The sequence below is a fragment of the Galeopterus variegatus genome, unplaced genomic scaffold, assembly GCF_000696425.1.
Source record: "Galeopterus variegatus unplaced genomic scaffold, G_variegatus-3.0.2 Scaffold2833, whole genome shotgun sequence".
Lineage (NCBI taxonomy): Eukaryota > Metazoa > Chordata > Mammalia > Dermoptera > Cynocephalidae > Galeopterus > Galeopterus variegatus.
This window is the reverse complement of record NW_007728944.1, coordinates 139,642-158,638: the sequence shown is the minus strand read 5'-3', so window position 1 is coordinate 158,638 and position 18,997 is coordinate 139,642. Positions and strand designations below refer to the sequence as shown.

Here is an 18,997-nt window from a genome sequence, read left to right as displayed (position 1 = left end):
AAAACTGCAATAAAAGAACAATTATGGCAACATTGTACGGGTTAAATTAGACGTAGCCAAAGGCCTTGGGTAGATCACGGGACTGGTGGGAAGCTACTCGCTTCTCGAGCGTGACAGACTACATACAGGTTCAATTCCACTTCCTCCAGTGTTGCTGGTCTGCCAGTTGCTTAGTCTCTCTGAGCCTGTTTCCTCATCAGTGAAGATGGGGAACAACCACTCATAGAACTGCTGTGCTTGGCTCTTTACTAGCAGCCCAAAACTTCTCCCTCCTCAACCCACAACCCCCATGCTAACCTAGCTTCCACGCATGGCTCAAAGCAATGGTATAAATATAAATACCTTCTCTCGTCTGTCCAGGACCCATTGAAGACAACTTAAATGGCCCATACCCACCCTGAGCCTTTCCTAAAGCATTGTCCCAGTCCTCAGCATGACCCAAATCCTCACCCCTAGAATCTTGCCTTGCCAGGGCATACCTTCAGACTAGCTTCCCTGGGCAGTTTCCCTGGGCTGGCATTTGCTACCTGTCCTGGGCAAGTTTGCAACCCCCAAAGACAGGAACTATGGCTTTCTCATCTGTGCACTTCTCAGAGGAGGGCTTGACACGGAGTATCTGCTCAGCAAATGTCAAGTTCCACTTTCAATTTTTAGAAATAGCTCTTGGAGAAGGCAGTGCTAGGGACGAGAATGGGAGCAAGGGCAGGGATAGGGGAATTCCTTTGGGAAGTAAGAGAGGATCATGTAAAAGAACATAATGCTTGGAGTCAACCTGGATTCAAACCTCAGCTCTGTCACTTGCTAATTAAAGAATCTAAAGAAGTCACTATACTTCTATCTCAGCTATTCCTATGTCTGCAAAACAAGGATCACAATATGTACTTAGCACAGCACCCGGCAGTATGCTTCATGTCCCAAATACTGCTCTAAATGTTTAAATGTATTAATTAATGTAATCCCATTAGAACTCTAGGAGGTAGGTATTATCCTCATTCTATAGGCACTGTAAATGAGGAAAATGAGGCTCAGAGAAATCAAGTAACTTCCCCAAGTTCACAAAGCTAGTGAGATGCTAGACAAATGGCGGCAATTACTGGTCTGAGGCAGTGATGCATGGGACACAATCTCAGAGACCCCAAGGACTCTGGGGTCCTGGCTGTAGAGATTCCGCATCTGGACTAGCTCCACTCTTATTCCCTCAATTCCAGGAAACAACGCAGAGTAATCAGTGTAGTAAATAGAGTTAACATAATATATTTATTTTAAGTGCCATTCATGCATATCAGGTCTGGCAGCAACAATCCTAATGACACTTGGAGTATTTCTTTACAGCACTAAACAGTTACAAAGAATGGGTGCCGTTCATCATAGAGGCAAAATATGAAATCGTGCAATAGCAAAACCGTAGAAACATTAAAACACTGTCCAATAGCAGTACAGAGAGCAGGTGGTTTGCACGAAAAGCCAATGCATTTTCATCACATATATACAATATAGATATGTACACATCACCCTCTGAATGAACAATATCAAAATACTCTATTCCATTTGAAATTATCCCCAGATTGATTCCCTCCCACTTCAAAGGACATCTGAGAGACATGTATTTACAAGAACAAACATGAATACATTTACATTTCAAAAACTGCCACAAATGCCAGTCGGATTATTCTCCTGGACAGAGTGCCTCCATTTGATTACATGCATTTATTATTCTCTTCCCCAAGTCTTCAATCAATTTAAGCCCTAAACAGAACTTACTCTGCATTAACAACTACCAATTGAAATGGCCACTAGAGGGACTCTCAGCACCTCACCAAGTAGCCCTGTCTGGCCAGGGTCCACAGAGGCAGCCTGTCCTGGGCTCCCCCGGGCCACCTGGCTCACAGGAGAGTGGGATGGGTCTTTGTAAAGGCTTTGCTTCCAGGACCATTCTTGGTAAGATTAAATTCTCATAAAAAATATTGATCATTGCAAATAGTAAATGATTGCCAAATGGAAAATTAGCTTCACACAATTTGTAAAATCATCATCAGTGGTTCTACCTAAATCACTCAGTATAACGAGACTGCAATCCAATATCCAAATTGTTTAAAGTGCACATTGCAACCCAAGCAATTTAAACAGTTTCAAAACAGCTATTTTGAAGATTAGAAAACAGTGACTTGAGTGGACTATTGAAAAACTGCCCCTCTTTTTTAAAGCTTTTACTCTGCAGGCTGCCATCCCATCTTGCCTCTGATCCTTCTAAGAGAGGGCTGTTTGTTGGCTGCCTTTCCAGAGTCCTCCAATTTTCGTTTATCCAAGAGGCTGGAACTGAGCTTCCTTTTCCATGCCAAGCAGGGTCCAAACAACAGAAAAACATAAAGTTCTTCCTTTCTCACCAATCTCTTCCTTTCTCAGCAGCCCCTACCATGGCTGGCTTCCCAGTGATTCAGTCAAGACAACACTCCATTAAAAGAAAAAAAAAAAAACACTACATGTTCACAAACATATATTCTCTCTCTTTCACACACACACTCTCACACATACACACACATACCCATGCACACGCACGCACGCACAAACAAAAATGCTTGTTTAGTTCAAGTAGAGATTACTCAATCAGAGAATCACCAAGGCTAATTAAAGTGATTTAGCATGGCTGATAGAGACCAGAGATGCAAAAGCAATCAGTCAGCAGTTACTACTCCTTGATGTGATGGAACACAATTCCCCACTAGAACTGAAGAAAATTTTTTTTGGTCTAAAGAACCAATCCAAAATCTAATCATTAAAAATAAAATTTAAAAAACCTCATTTCTTCTAATTTTATTAGAAAACTAAAACAATCAATCCATGCAAAGTAACTGTGATATATGATATAAAACAAAACAACTAATAAAAACCCCTAAGAGCTGGGGCTGCATTTCAAAGAAAGTGACCAAATGTCACACACACACAGACACACAAGACAACAGAAACAGCAAGCCACTTAATAACTACACTGAAGACTGAGGCAAATAAAATCTGTGTGGCTCTATCCTCCTTTCAGTGCTACCTAAAGAGGATAAGCGGGGAAACTTGCTTTATAAACACTGTCCTGCTGTTCTGTTGCCCATATGGACTCTGATTCAAACTCCAGAAAAATCCTATTTAGCTAATAGGTCTCAATCAGCAGGAATGCTAAGACAAGGAAATATACTCACGTGGTAAAAGGAGTGATGATAGAGAATGACACAATATCCCTCTGATTGTCTTGTCTGTAAACTCTTATTAAGAAAAATAATTCTGTGCTTTCGGATACCACATTTCTCCTTAATGAACCCAATAGGAGCTGAGCATTCAAAGAAGGTAGAAATAAATACTAAAATAACACTTTTGAGTAATAAATAAGTGAATGTGGAAGCACTGATTTGTTTAAAGAGCCAAGCAATGGCCAGCTTCTAAATGATCAAATTTTAGAACTCTTATAATGCAGAGTTAGGAAAACAGACATTGACATGGTACAACATATACTCTATAATCCCCCAAGCATCAAAACAAATTTGGTCAGTTCTTTATGCTGCTCAAGAACAACATGCCCCTTTGGATTATCTGGAGAGTATCAAACTCTGGGTTCTTTGACTTACCAGGTAGAACTCATTACCCACATTTCTGAAAAAGATTAAATAAGGGGAACGGAGTTTGAAAAAATCTATCTCCTTTTGGTTCCCTACATCAGTTAAAAGCATCCTGCAGAAAATAGCCTAACAAGGAATAAAAACTGACAATAACTTTCTTTTAAAGGCATAATAATCCAATTAGAAAAAAATTGAAGCCTTTCGGTAATTTTTGTACATATATTTACACATATGTATCTATAAACTGCTTGCAGCAAAATAGGCTCTGTCTGAAAAATCAGTCTGGCACTTGTGGTTAACATCAAACTGACACAAATATGCAAAATCCGTCCAAATCACACAACAGTTAGGAGCTACATAGGGCAGCTGGCAGGGAGACAAACATGTAGTACTTGTTTGGGTCAGATAAAAGCAGTAAGTTATCCAGCTAAAATCTTTTTGATTGTCTTCAAAAGAAATTTTGATAACATTGGTAAAGTGATTAGCAATTCTGTTTTCTCAACTGGATTCTCTTAAACCTTTCCCTTCACTGCACAGAAAGGTGACAATGGGGTCTGGTGCCTTATAGAAACAAGCCCTACACAATTGAATCCCAATCAAAGTCATCCTGGATGTCATCTGGAGGCAGGGAGCGCCGCATCTGGAAGGCTTGGGAAGGCATCATGTGCTGCTGGTTCATGGCTCCATGGTGGCCTGGAAGGAAGGAGGCAATGTCAGTAGTGACTTGGGTAGAAAAGAAAGGAAGAAATAAACCCCTACTGAGCACTTCCTATGTACCAGGTATTCAGCACACATTATCACACTAATCCTAATCCACCCATTAGCCTTCAACAAAGTAGATCTTCTGACCCTCATTTTATAGGTAAGTGGGACAAGGTTTAAGAGGATGAGCAAGTTCCCCAAAGTCATATAGTTAGTAAGGGACAAAGACAGGATCTGAACTCAGTTCACCTGACTCCAAAACTCACGCTCTTTCCATTATACCAGACTGCAGTGAAGAAGGCATAAGAAAAGTGCTGACACAACCATTTCTCTTACAGTCTGTTCTGTTCCAACTCATGTTTCAGTAACATGAATTGGCTCGCATAAGAATGGTAAAGAGAATGATGTTAGCATACCACTGAAGTAACACCAGGTCACACTGAATTTTCCCCAGTGAGTTAATTTTTGTGCCACCAAGCAACCGCAGGTGAACACAGTGGAACGTAGGCAACCCTGGAGGAACACAGCTAAGTACATGATGCCCACTCTCCCCGTGCTCTTCTTCTGGGTTCAGTTTGCCTGTGTGCTCTGTGCTCCCCAATTTCAGTGCACTCTGCCTTTGTCTCCATATCTAGACAAACCCTCTTCTAACCAACCTCATTTTTTTTTTTTTTTTTTGGTAGAGATTGATATTCACTTGTAGAATTCATTTCTTTACTGGGAATTAAGCATATTCTTTTATCTTATTTTTCTCATAAGCCCTCTAACTTTTAATGTATAATTTTACAAAATGCTAAGGTTTTCAGTTTACACAGTATAGCAGAAATGCCTGTATTTCTCTGATTTAACAAAAACTTTCCCAACAACTCTAGCAGTTAGGTCGTGTTATTAGTCCCCTTTTAGAGACAGGGTTAGGTAGCTTGCCCAGCATCACAGCTATGAAGTGGCAAACCACCAGGAGTCAAACACTGCTGATCTGGCTCCAGAGTCTTAAACACCTTATCATGCCACCTACAAATGAGCAAGTACTCACAACAGATAACATTCCTTCCTCTTCATCAAAGGACATGTCACTTGGTCTCATCTTCTTCACTACTGCCTGGCACATAGTTCTTTCAGGGTTTTAAATCCTCTCCCCCTCTCCCCCAACACACACACATTAACTTTTGTCTTTTCCTCTTACAGCCTAAGAAAAGGGTACTGTGGTACATGAGAAAAACAATGGACTCTAAATCCAGACAGTGGAGCTTGAGTCTTGGTTTGGCCACCCACCAAACTGAGTGGCCTGGGCAAGTTATCCCTCCTTCTGGGACTCCATTTTCTCATCCAGGTGATCCTTTAGACCCCTTCCACCTCTAATAATGTGGCCTATTCCCCTGGCTAAATGTAACTTATCCTACATTCAGGAACCTAGAAGAAAAAAGTTTATGAACTAGTAACTTCTAAAACTTACCTCCTCTACAAAGTACTTCCCTGGAAATTATAGCTAGGGGAACTCCATCAGAATGAATGGAGCAGAATCTACTGGAGCGAATCAAAGTAAGTTCCTGAAGCATGCTAAAGTGCTGTCAAAATGAAATATTCTCAAAGATACCTAAGACTTAGGATGCTCTATGCCCCTAGCCCTCCTAGAGAGGCAGGACAATAATTAGAATCACAGCACCTAGGGCTAAGAGAGACTTCAGATCCTACGGTCCAAACACCAACTGATGCTTGAATCCCTTTACCAGCACTGAAACCAAGTGGCTGTCTGTGCAGTCTCTGCACCTCTGCCCCCCTCAACAGGGAGCTCACTCCTCCCTGAGGCAGCCTCATTCAGTGATGGGATGGTTAAAGCTTTTCAACACTAAACACTGGGTACCAACTGCCGCACACGCACACACACATTACCTGCCATTGTTGTTCCTGGAGTGCTGAGTGTCTGTGGGATATGAGGATAACCAGGGGGGGGCATCACTGAAGGAGGGAGATTTTGCCTAGAGTCTATGTACAAATTTCCTAATCAGATTAAAAAGCAGAAAGAGAAAAAACATGTTACAATAAGTAAAACAAATCAAGCATTAAAAACAGAATTGATACCTAAAACTAAATTAAGCAGGTATGGTGAGGAGGAAGAGGGAAGTAAAAATTACTCCCGCAGATGGTGCTGCCCTTTTGAACAGGGTGCCAGGCTGGGTGTGAGTAAACTGAAACTAACTCTGGCACTGCCACTAACTCTCCATAAGCTCACAGGCAAGTTATGTCTATTACTGTTGTTGTCACATACCTCAATACAGTTCAAAAGTACTTTCATCATACCCATTACTTCAGCTGACCCTTCCACTAGGCCTACAAGGAGGAAAAGACAGGAAATATTATCCCCATTTCACAGGTGAGGCCACTGAAGCTCAGAAAGGCTAACCTGACTCGTCCAAAGACACATTAATTTGACACGGTTGGAACTAAAATCTAGATCTTCTAATTCACAGACTCTTTCTACTACTGCCTATTTCTCTCTTGCCCTGATTTTCTCGCCCCCAAGGCAGGCCTAGCCATGTATGCCTGGGAGGCACAAAGTAACAGCAAAGATCTGCACATGGTAAAAGAGTTATACCAAGCAAAGGTGATCAGGGAGGTGAGAAACAGATCTTCAAATAATATTTCAGAAGGTACTTTAAGAATGTATTTTCACTGACAGGAGTCATCAAGTGTAACAGCTCCAACATGTCAATTATGTTGTATCATAATGCAAAACAGACAGGGAGGGGAACAAACATTATGACCGTTCCCCCCAATAACTCATGGGGAAGGAGGACTGTAAAACTGGTTCACATTGTAAGGAACATATAGACTTTAGGAAAGGCAACTTTCCTAAGTTTTTCTAGTGTTTCACACAAATTACCCTTGAATTCTAGCAATGCTGTAATGAAACTAAAAAATAGCAACCATTTTCCTGGAGGAAAGTGAAAAAGGAAGAAAAATCTTCTCCTTCTATTAAGGTAGGACATATTGTATTTGCCTGCTCACAAGTTTTCACCTGTCATTGGAAAGCCAGACTGTCCAGGCTTAGATGGCCTCAGAGATGATTTAATCCAACCCTGCTCTGTCCACACAGACAGGGAAACAGGGGTCGAGAGGAAATGAGATAGAACCATGCACAGAACCCAAGACTTCTGACCTCCTCCCCAGTCACTGCCTCCTAAGATAATATGCCTTTTTATAGTAAAGTTTATAGTCAGAACTGAGCTCTCTGACTGACTAACCATACTGATGATTTCAGAAGAAAAAAGAGGAAAAAGTTATACTAACCTACAGCTCTAGTATTCCTGGGGGGAAAAATCCTGTCTCCAAACACTGATCAGCCTTCACATACACAACTAGTGCACTTTCTAAAGACAGCACCAGGCTGGAAAGGCCACACCACTTGGAGCAATATGGTCACTCAGATGCCAATGACTTCCCATCCTCTGTCCTACAAAATCTTAGCTCTTGTTCTACACATCCTTAGACTTCAAGTCACAATCAAAAGACAAACCTGATTTTTATTGGGTTAATCTTTTTTTATATTTCCTTTTTCTTTTCTATCATGGCTTAGTAATTCTTGTCTCAAAGGCAGAGGGGGTGGGAATTAGAGAAGAATTATGAGAATAAATAGACACCTATATTAAACAGACTTAACTTATTGAAATTTTGTCACATTCCTAACACTTTTATTTTCAGACAGAAATTTCCACCACTTCTCATTTTTCCCCATGTTCTCATTGTAATGAGTCTGAACAATAAGAGTCTGCCCAGACTTCCTGTGTAAGAAATTAACTTCCAGTGCAGTTTCCAAAGATTTTTGAAATCCTATGACATTTAGAATATAGTTATGAGAATTAGAAATCTAATCACACAGTTTATTTATTCAAAGCAGACTCTCTTCATTTAAGAAGTATTTATGTACCAGGAACTGCTCTAGGCACTAGGGATACAGCAATGAAAAAATAAACTCCTGCTCTTTTGGAGCATATTCTTGTGGGTGCAGAGTAGGAGCAAAGAAACAAAATAAACAAGTATGTTAACAAGCTATGGAAAAAAATAAAGTAGAGAGGGGACAAGGCATGCTGGACAGTGGGTGCCATTTAAATAGGAAAGTCAAGGAAGGCATCACTTGAGTATGTGTTCTCAGATAAAAAAACTTGAACGTGATAAGGAAATGAGTCATGTGACTATCTGGGAGAAGACCACCCCAGACAGAGGAAACAAACAGCAAGTACAAAGGCCATGGGTAGATAGAACGTGCAGAGCACATTCAAAGAACAGCAGGGAGACCAGTGGTTTGGGAGCAGGAGACAAGGTCAGAGAGTAATGGGGGACCAGACTGTGTAGGGCCACATAGACCATACTAAGGACTTAGATGTTTACTGAAAATGATGGGTTCCAATGGAGGGTTTTGAGTAGGGAGGAGACATAATCTCTGTCTTACAAAAATCTCACTTATTTTACAAAGTCCAGCTCTAATGTGCCTTGTTCTATGATGCTTTTCTATCTCCCCAAGACAGTTTAAGCCCCTTTCTCTGAATTCCCATTGCACTTACACCCTATAGCAGAAGCAGAACCCTCAACATACTGTATTTCTTGATGCACCTGTCTCACGCATCAGTCTGTGATCTCCTATAACTCCTACGTCTCAAAGATGGGTTATTCTGGAGTCATCTCTTTACTGCTGGTGCCCAATACCCAGGCAGGCACAGGAAAGGTATAAATAAATGTTTGCTGAATGAATGTACACCTACCTATATTTAATGACCTGTGAGCAGAGCACCAAATTAACACTAGCACAGCTAGAGGACTTAAGTTGTAAACCCAGGTAAAATGACTTAGGAAAAAGAGGTGATACACTGTGTTCTGTAACATCCTTCTCTCCTTCCCCCTTCCACACTAACACACTATACCACATGCACTGAGTCTCCAAGGAGCTCAAAGAGGTGTTCACAAAAAGGGGAAAGCCTTGAAGATAGGAGTGACATGGAAGGTTTGAAGGATATGGAGAGGCTATATCCTGGGAGTTAAGACCTGTATCTGAACGAACTATATAACTTTGGGCAAGTCATTTCCTCTCTCTGGGCCACTTATCTGTTAAATAAAAGGATAAAATCAACAGCTCTCTGAATTACCCTTTTATACTACGTTTCTAAGAAAATGTCGCAAAGAATTATTGGGGATAAGGAGATAAGGGAAGTGAGCTGTCTGAATGGTTTTGATGTATAGAGATGTAAAAGGCAGAAAAAAAGGAAGAGGAAGCAGGATAGACACGTAAAAAATCTGCATGTTTGTGACTAGCCATCAGCAGGCACAAGGTGACAGGATACTTGGAGCACCATAACTGGTCAAAGAAAGTGTTGTCAGAGGCTAACATGGCTTGGCACGTCAGGCTTGGCTAAAGGTCTTTTGAGTCAGAAAAAACAGATGAAAGGGGGAGAGTGAGAGTTGGAAGAGGTGAATAAGCACTGAGGAAAAACTATAGTTTTTCTACCTTTAATAAGCTGTGACTAGAGTAGCACTGAGAATCATCAAGGAGTTGTGGGGACCCTAGAGAAAAGGAGGGCCTTGGCAAAATAAAGGAAAAATAACAGAAAAAATTTAAAAGAATCACTGAATACCAGAACCAAATAATCAAGCTCAAAGATTAAGATTAGTTAACACAGAAGTCTAGGAACAAAGGAATTAGGAAAATAACCCAGGATCTCCATCTAGAGAGAATCCAGAAGGAGTGCTTGGCCACTCTGGCAGACGAACAGTGCTTTTTCCATGACCAAATATATCAAGTACTAAGACCACAAAGTACACGTGGACCTTTCTTAGAGATTTAGGTCACAGAATTGAAATTCATCAAAGTGGGAGCTACTGGCTAACATGTACACTAGACTTTTTGAGATGGCTGCCTCTCACAACTGACCCACCTCTACCTATCCTCCTAGAATTCCCTGATTTGCACAAGGCAATGATCTGTGAGCAACACAAGTACCCACCCCCAAACACAGAAGACTAGTAATGTATGCATAAGCTATGCAAATTTACCTAGTACTTTTCAAAGCTGACCAAAATGGTTAGAGATGGATTTAGCAAAGGAGAGAGCATGGCAGCACTTAGAAGCAACAGTTTTGGCTGAATACAGAAAGGAAATAAGAAAAGAAAAACAAGGGACAATGGACAGATGTACACCTGTTCTAGGACTTAAAGCAAGTTGGAAAAATGAAAATAATGTACCCTGAGAAAGACAAATTATTGGCCAAGGACCTATCAGAGGAACAAAGACAGGCTGTCCATCTAAAAGAAGAGATCAAAAAAATAAAATAGAAGAACGCACATAACTGAGGATACCTGCAGGGTTATAGAGATCTTGTTACTTAAAAATGAATATACCACAAAAGAATTAACTAAAGAAGAGAGAGAGAAAGGGACTAAAAAGTTATCAAAAAATAAATAAATAACATAAAGTTAAGTGTCTGGCATATGGAGGATAAACAATAAACTTAGCTAATGCTAAGTACCTCCTATATGCCAGACACTGAATAAGGCCCTTGTATGGATATAAAGTATTGAGTGAATAAATCACCAGAATCAAACAGCTACTGAAAGCTTCAGGTTAAGTAAGCTATTTAAAATGTCTTAGGAAAAGCTATTCAACAAAATGGAAGCAGCAAAGATGATGGAAAATTTCTACTGTATCAAAGGACACAGACATAAAGATCTCATGAAAAGAGAGAAGCAGCCAGACTGATGAGAACACAGGAGGACAAAAAATGTGAAATAAGATAATGGTTAAAGGAAGCTGCTCAGGATAGAAAAGAGAGGGCTTGTTGGCATCAAATGTAAAACCAAGATAACATACAGAAAAGAAGTAAACTTGGAGATAAGAGAAAGCAAGAAATTAAAATAAGGAGAGAAATAAGTTGGATATTCAATTCCCATGTAAAAATGCTGGCACTACAGAGTAGAAAACATGGTTACAAGGATAAAGAGTAAAAAAAGAAAGTGAGACTAAAAAATATACAGCAAACATTTTGGGTCTAGAGCAAAACATCAATGAAACTATTTACCAGTATGTCTACTCTGCGAGTAAACGTTAAACTTGAATTTTGTTTAACATTCTTAGAAGACATATAAGACATTTTTATTTTCATTACATATCTGTACAAATTTAAATTGTTATAACTTCATAACTATGTTCTTATAAAAACCTAAGTATTTTTAAGACATTTAATTCTTGTTTGATAACTTAATAAAAAGTTAATGATCAGAAAATTGTAAATAATAAAACAATCATATAAATCACAAAAGAAAAACAAACAGTCTCTTTACTTCAATTTTTCTAAGATATACCTTACGTATATTTGCTTTCATTCATTTCTTACAAACAGATCACCTGCTGTGGTAAAGTAAAGCTTTTTTAAAAAAAATCACTGTCACCATTAGCAACATACCAAGTTACCTAAGACAATTACTAAACTTCATATGGATGAGAAAAAGAGAGAATCAAGAAGATAACTAAGTCCATACCTGTTCCAATGTGTTGGGAAGGTTTTGTTGGATGCATGGCACCATGACAAACATTTTGCTGAACATTACTCTGTGAGTGGATAAGGCCAGTTTGTGTAAAGAACTGATTAAGAGAAGAACACAGATCAGCAAACTGAACCTGATCTAAAGACCAGTTCTTGAGATCTGCCTGCCTCATACTCTCCATCAGACCTAAGAGGAAAGCATTAGAAATACAGTTAGCACAGTCCTGCAAACACTGCAAGGAAAATAGCAAGAAACAATTTTTTCAGCCCTCAAAATTTCCACTGGCTCATTCCAGATTATGACAGTGATTTGCCCATGCAATGAAGAACGACATTTTTAAATTATTGAAAGTATAATTCTCTTAAATGTGATCATATTTCTTTCAGAACTCGTCTGTGACCCTCTGCCACATCAACTGGCCAAAATACTTTATTATGAATTTTACGAAGCATTGTTTTTAAGCATACTACTGACTGCAAAAAAAATGCTATATAAGGAGATATTTATTTCTACTATAAAGAAACTTACTATGTATATTGGTTATGTGTCAAAAGGAACCAATACTTACCTTGGAACTGTGAAAGGTCTACGTCTGACCAATTAACACTGCTGGCAATTCGACAGCTTTCTTTTAGCATATCAAGTGTTGCATACCAATCATTTGAAACACCTATAAAAGTAATATTGACAAAAATTAAGGATAGTGAAAGTATGAAGTGCATGGTGGGGACAGACAACAAGCAGACCTTATTTCTGACATTAGCTGCTCCCTGTCCACTCTTACAAAGGGACTTATAACTGTTAATCATGTGTTGAGGTCATCTGCTCTGTAAGATAGGCAGAAAGGGTATTATTTCTCTACATTTTACACATACAAGAAACTGAACCCAGAGAGACGGCATAACTTAGCAAGGTCACCATGATGAATCTAAGAGTTGAACCCAGGTCTTTTAACCTTCAGTCTGGTAGCTTGCAAACTGCCAGATCACCTCAGAATATCGAACTTGATACAGCTCTTTATATTTGTATAGTACAAATAAATGACCAGGTGGGAAAAGTCATGCAAAACATTACTTCCCCCTATATATACATTTTCCTGTCTTGTTATGATCTTAAAAAATATACTCTTCATAACTTATGAGACAGGTTCATATTTAGAAGCAATGCACAGTATACTTCAATGTACTAACTTAAGGGAGGTAAATAAGATCACATAGTAAGAGCGGATTCTTCTTACAAGGCAACCTTAGGAGAGAGAAACGCCTTAACAAAAGCCCTCCTCCCAAGGTAGTGAAGGAGAGGGCTGAAACTTCTCTAAGAAATGCTGATGAATCTAGGTCAGGGCATTTCTAGTCAGGAATGGTATCCTCTAATGTGACATCATCAGGAGAATTTACAACTCCACAGTCAGAATGTCAGCAAAGTGGTCACCAGTCAGGGGCCATGTGGCAAGACTTGCCCTCAATGAGATAGTGCTGAATAGAGGAAGAAAATTTTCCACTCAGTGACTGGCCAACTTACTCTGTTTTTAGGATCGTCCCTGGATGGATGACGGTAAAAACTGATAAAAAGGATTTTTTTCTACATCACAGACAACTCTTAGCTGTATCAACTACTGGCTACTTGATTTACAAAATTCTGCCAATTATGAATTTTTTTTTTTTCTTTTTGTCTTTTTTCGTGACTGGTAACAGGATCGCAACCCTCGGTGTCGCGCCCATACCACGACCGGCAATGGGATCGCAACCCTCAGTGTCACGCCCGCACCGCGCTCAACCAGTGAGCGGACCGGTCTCTATATGGGATCCAAACCCTCGGCAGGAGCGCCACTGCACTCCCAAGCGCCGCACTCTACCAAGTGCGCCACCAGGCCAGCCCCAATTATGAATTTTTTAAATAAATAATGAACCAGAGTCATGACCCTGCCCTCAAGCAAATCATAATTTAGGGAAAATTTGTTGGGAGGGGGGGAAAGGGGGGGATTAAACTAATGCCCAAATAAGCTAAGAACATTCAAGTCTATCAGACTTATCCTATAGTACAGAAGAACTTCACGTATAAGGAAATCAGGAAATCAAGGTTCAAAGGAATTATACATGATTAAAGTCACCTAGGTAATATGACACCCAAAGCAAAAAAAAAAAAAAAAAAAGAGGCCAGAGTGAAACAAAGGCCTACTAAAAAAAATTATGCCAAGGAACTAGGACACTCTTGCCATGACTAATTTTTTTTGTTGGGGGTAGGGCAAAGAGGAGGTTCCTTAATAAATGCTGATTTGGCAAACAAAAATGAAGCAACCTCTACAGAGAGAGTGGGTCAGCAAACCCTAACCACTCAATAAACGTCTGCTGACTTTAGTCCTTTTTTTAAAGAATAACCAGTGTTACAGCCTTTGAAGTCAAATGGGTCAGGATATAAACCCCAGTTCTAACCACTTAGCAACAGTATGATCTTGAGCAAAGTGTTTAACTTCTTTGAGTTGTACTTTCCCTATCTACAAAATGTGGTAACTTATCCTTGATCAGGGAGGATAATATGAGATATCTAAATTGTCTAGGACATAATGGGCACTCAAACAACTTCAGTCCTTCCTTGTTATAGACAATCTGCTTAGTCCCATCTTATAAATAACAAATGTGTAATTCACAGAGATAAATGATTATTCCTAACTCCCCAAAGTGTCTATTCTTCTCTGGCAAGCTATCACTGGCATAAAAGACCACTCAGGGCACATCATGGATTGTTCTCAGCTCTGATTGTACTTTTTCTCCCCTGGCAATCATTAGACTTAACAAGAAGAAAGGCATGACCAGAGCAGACTTATACTGACACGCAATATCTACTCATAGGTCAATCCCCCAAACCATATTAAGAATAGGATTAAACTTCCAAAGAACATATTGACATCTAACGGTAAGGAATAGTGATTGACCTGACACTAAAAGAGTTTAAACTGTTATACAGACACAAAGTTATATATAATAAAGTTATTATATAACTTTTTCTCTAGGCATATATCTATCATTTCAAGATGTTTAGAAAATATTCCACCAAGGAAGAAACTACACAATTTTCAGTTTTATTCTAGAACCTACCACGAATTAGTAACCAGGAATACAAAATCAATTGTTAAAAAAATGATAGATTTTTAAAACACGCATTGGATTTTATTTGTTATTTTGGTAAAACAATACAAATAAGAAAAAAATACTACGAAGACAACTTTAATTTCAGATTTTAAGGCCCTAAATAACTCCATGGGTAAGTTCCAGGTATACTGCTGTGCATTTTAATATATCCTACCTCATTTAATTCTTCCCTGTAAACTATTATTTTTTCTATTTTGTAAGTAAGGAAATAGCTCCAGAAAAATTTAAGTTTTATAGCAAAGTCACAATATGAGAGACAATATGCACTATCTAAAGCTCATTTCCTTGACAAGAGCCTAAGTGCCTGAAACAATGATCAATTTTTAATTGGTGAATAAGAACTAGTACTGTCTAGCATTTAGAAATCTTTTCTACAGGATAAAAATCTCATCAGTGATACGGCTGGTAAGTGGACAGCTAGGCAGGGTGAGGTGGGCAACCTGTACTTTGCACAACCCTATTTACCTTACAGCTATGTCCATGGTACCCCCTTGGACTTCCACGGTGCAAAGACTGACTGGTTTATGAGCAATGTCAGTTAAGCACCTTACCAGAGACCACCAAGAACCAAGACCTATCTTAAGAGCAATATACATATATTTGTTTAAGCAGGATATGAAGAATGTTTTCTTCCTTTGCAATCTATCATTCTAAGATGACATACTTGGCAAGAATAAGACAAAAAAAGAAGAGGGGGAACATTCATCAATACTTAAACGCACTTCTCCAGTCAAGATGGGGAATAGACAGTCCCGAGCATCACTCTCTCCCACAAACCAACCAATTTACAACTATAAAAAAGGAACAACAGCCAAACTGGGACCACTAGAGCTCAGGGGAAGAGGAGGAGAAACCTATGGAGTTCATGAAGGTGGAAGAAGCCATGATGAGAGAAAGAAAAAACTGCTCTGAGCATCTTGGGCCGTGGCCACTTTAAGGCTGGAGCTGCTGAGCACACAGAGCAGGAATTGGCAGAAGCCGTAGCTGTGCCCTTCAGATGAAGTTACAAGGAGGAGGCAGAGCAGAAGAGGGCCTTGGTAGTCCCCAGTACAGCAAGACCACCAATAGGGTCCTGTGGACTCACACAGGGGCAAGAAGCCACAACAACTGAAAAAAAGGTGCCATTTAGAGGCCAGTGAGTCATCGCAAGGGACCAGCGCATGGCCCATCCCATGGGAAGTGTTTGCAGCACGGGCAGTAGGGAACACTGGGACACAGCAAGGACAGGTGACCAGGCACCCAAATCAGCACAGGACCACTCAGAGGAGACTGGTCAGGAATACAGAATTACATGGATACAGTTTGATGAAAAGACTCAGGCCCAGATCAGAGTTTCTACACGACTCAGGTGCACCGGGTCTCTGGAGAGCCCGAAGTACCTATAAGGTCAACCATTAAAACCTGAGCTGCACAAAAAGCCCTTCACTAGGGAAACAGTAGCAAACTAGCAATTTAGTTCAACCACACAGCTCAAGTACTGGTTCCCACAGGAAGTTCCCCCATTTTAGAAGTAAGCAAAGGACAAAAAATTAGTTCTGGCTCAGGCACACAACCAGTGCCTTGGATTAAAACCTGAGCTGCACAAAAAGCCCTTCACTAGGGAAACAGGAGCAAACTAGCAATTTAGTTCAACCACACAGCTCAAGTACTGGTTCCCACAGGAAGTTCCCCCATTTTAGAAGTAAGCAAAGGACAAAAAATTAGTTCTGGCTCAGGCACACAACCAGTGCCTTGGGACTGTCAGGGGACCTGAGGCATAGAGCCAGGGATTGGACTCCCACCCACCCACAACCAGGCACACCACCAGTGCCTCGGGACCCACTCAGGGACCTGAGGCATAGAGCCAGGGACTGGACCCCCCCACCCACAACCAGGCACCCAACTGGGGGCGTGAGGCATGGAGCCAGAGACCAGAACCCCTTCCCACAACCAGGCACACTGCCAGCACCTTGGGGCCTGACCTGGGTCCTGAGGCACAGAGCCAGGGACCAGACCCCCAACACAACCAGGCACACTGCCAGTGATAAGGAGCATGCCAAAAACATCACTCCATGTGGGTGGCCCACCACAGTCACCACAGCTGCCGTGAAAGTGGCTAGACAACACAACCACCATGCAGATGGTCTGCCAGCCACTGGAGTGCACTGACACACACAGAGTCACAAGCAGAGACCAAAAAGAAGAAGAGGATGTCTCTCTCCACAAACCCCATTGCAGAGTGACAGAAGAAGCATCTGCTCTATGATAATATTGGGAGACCTAAACACACCTCTCAGCATTGGACAGATCATCTAGGCAACCAATCTACAGAGTAACCATTACTCTTTCAGAGGGAGAGAAGAAATCTAGGGTTATCAGAGGTGGAAAGGGGAGGAAGAGGGGGACAGGGAGAGATTGGACAAGGGGCATAAAGAATATGTACAATTTGTAACAATATATATACTAGTAATATTGATTTGATAAACATATGTCAACACTGAACCCCAAAAATATTTATAATCAATTATGATTCAATAAAATTTTTTTTTAAAAAACTTAAACGCAAAGTTCTAGTCCAGGCATTTCATATTTGCATTCTCAATATGATCGACATAACAATACTGTATGCCAGAACAGTTTAGCTCCACCCTAAATGAAGTTAAGTAATTTGCCCAAGGTCATAACATCCTTAAGAGAATCCTCTTTAATCCTTAAAGAGGATTCAAATATAGGCCTTTCCAACATACACCTATGCTCTTTCTTCTATACCACTATATCACAAGAGACTGCAGAAGACTGAGCATTCCACTCTCAAATGCTCACAAAAACATTTCCAGTTTGTTTTTAAACAAGAGTTAAAACCAAAACCTGCAAGGGTTGCTGAATTTGCCTATGTTGCCACAATAAATTCTAACCAAGAAAATCTCCAGGTCAATCTGTGAATTAAATGAGTTACAATTATAGGATTATAGCAAGGAAACACAAAAGGAGACATGATGAAAAGGGTTGTGGTAGTAAACACTGCATGAGCCCCAAATAACAAAGGACAGATCTTAATTCATAGTTAGCCAAACACAAGCCAAGAGACAAAAACTTACCAGAATTACAGGATACCTGTTGTGGGGGTGGAGGTGCCTGATGTGTCAACGTCTGATGCTGATGGTTCGGATGGTGCTGCATGTGTTGATGTGGAGAGGAGTGCTGGGGGTGTGGGGACTGGAGCTGGCTGTGTTGCTGTGGGTGTGGTGTTGGGTGCTGGGGACGCTGTGGATGCTGTGGTAAACCATGTGGTCGAAGGGGAGGATGTGGAGAAGGCTGTGTGTGCATCTGGGGGTGGGACAGCGAGACTTGTGCAACTGAATTACTGCCTGTGGTGTTCAGGCCACTGCCATGACTGTTGGACAGGCTGCTTTGGTTGCTGTGTGGGTGAGAGCTCACTGTACTACTAGGAGAGTGCTGATAGGAACATGAAGTGTGGGACTGCTGGGAAGATTCAGAAGGGATGTTCATCAAACCTAATAACAGAGAGAGGAAGATCACTCACGGTCAGATTTCAGTTGTATTTTATGACAAACATTTGCAAAATTACTGAGAGAGCAAAAGTATATGTTGTCAGGACGCAACACTGGTTCAGTTTAACAAGCATTTATGGAACATCCACCACACACTGGGCTCTGGGATTACTGAGAAGAATAAGAAACATCATTCCCTGCCCTCAAGTAGAGCATGGTCAACAATTCCTGAATAGTGGTCTATGGGGGAAAGACAATGCAACATTTTGATCTTATCACATGACTCTGACTGAAATTAAATCAGCAGCTAATAAGACAAGAACACATAGCAACAATCTAGCATTTGGCTGAGATGTAATACCATATCTCAACTAAAATCACTTTTAGTATTAAAATCTGACTTAAGTATACTGTATATAACAATGACCCAGAGCTGACCACTAGCCAATGTGTTCACTTCTAAGTGCCACACACAAAATCATAATGCTACCACCATGCTCCAATAGCTATCTCTTTGCTAATA

The 18,997-nt window shown here is 40.5% G+C and overlaps 1 protein-coding gene across 4 annotated transcripts in view; it reads right to left on the bottom strand.

The window, feature by feature from the left end:
- Positions 1–1,238: 1,238 nt before the first annotated feature.
- Positions 1,239–18,997, bottom strand: part of FOXJ3 (forkhead box J3) — a 141,567-nt gene continuing 123,808 nt past the window's right edge. For all 4 annotated transcript variants that reach the window (XM_008583106.1, XM_008583109.1, XM_008583107.1 and 1 more), the window contains 5 exons: positions 18,061–18,477; positions 12,403–12,504; positions 11,829–12,020; positions 6,195–6,302; positions 1,239–4,295 (listed from right to left, as the gene is read on the bottom strand). In XM_008583106.1, the coding sequence (XP_008581328.1) occupies positions 4,180–4,295; positions 6,195–6,302; positions 11,829–12,020; positions 12,403–12,504; positions 18,061–18,477 (935 nt within the window). In that variant the 3' untranslated portion in view covers positions 1,239–4,179. The remainder of the gene's footprint in view (positions 4,296–6,194; positions 6,303–11,828; positions 12,021–12,402; positions 12,505–18,060; positions 18,478–18,997) is intronic.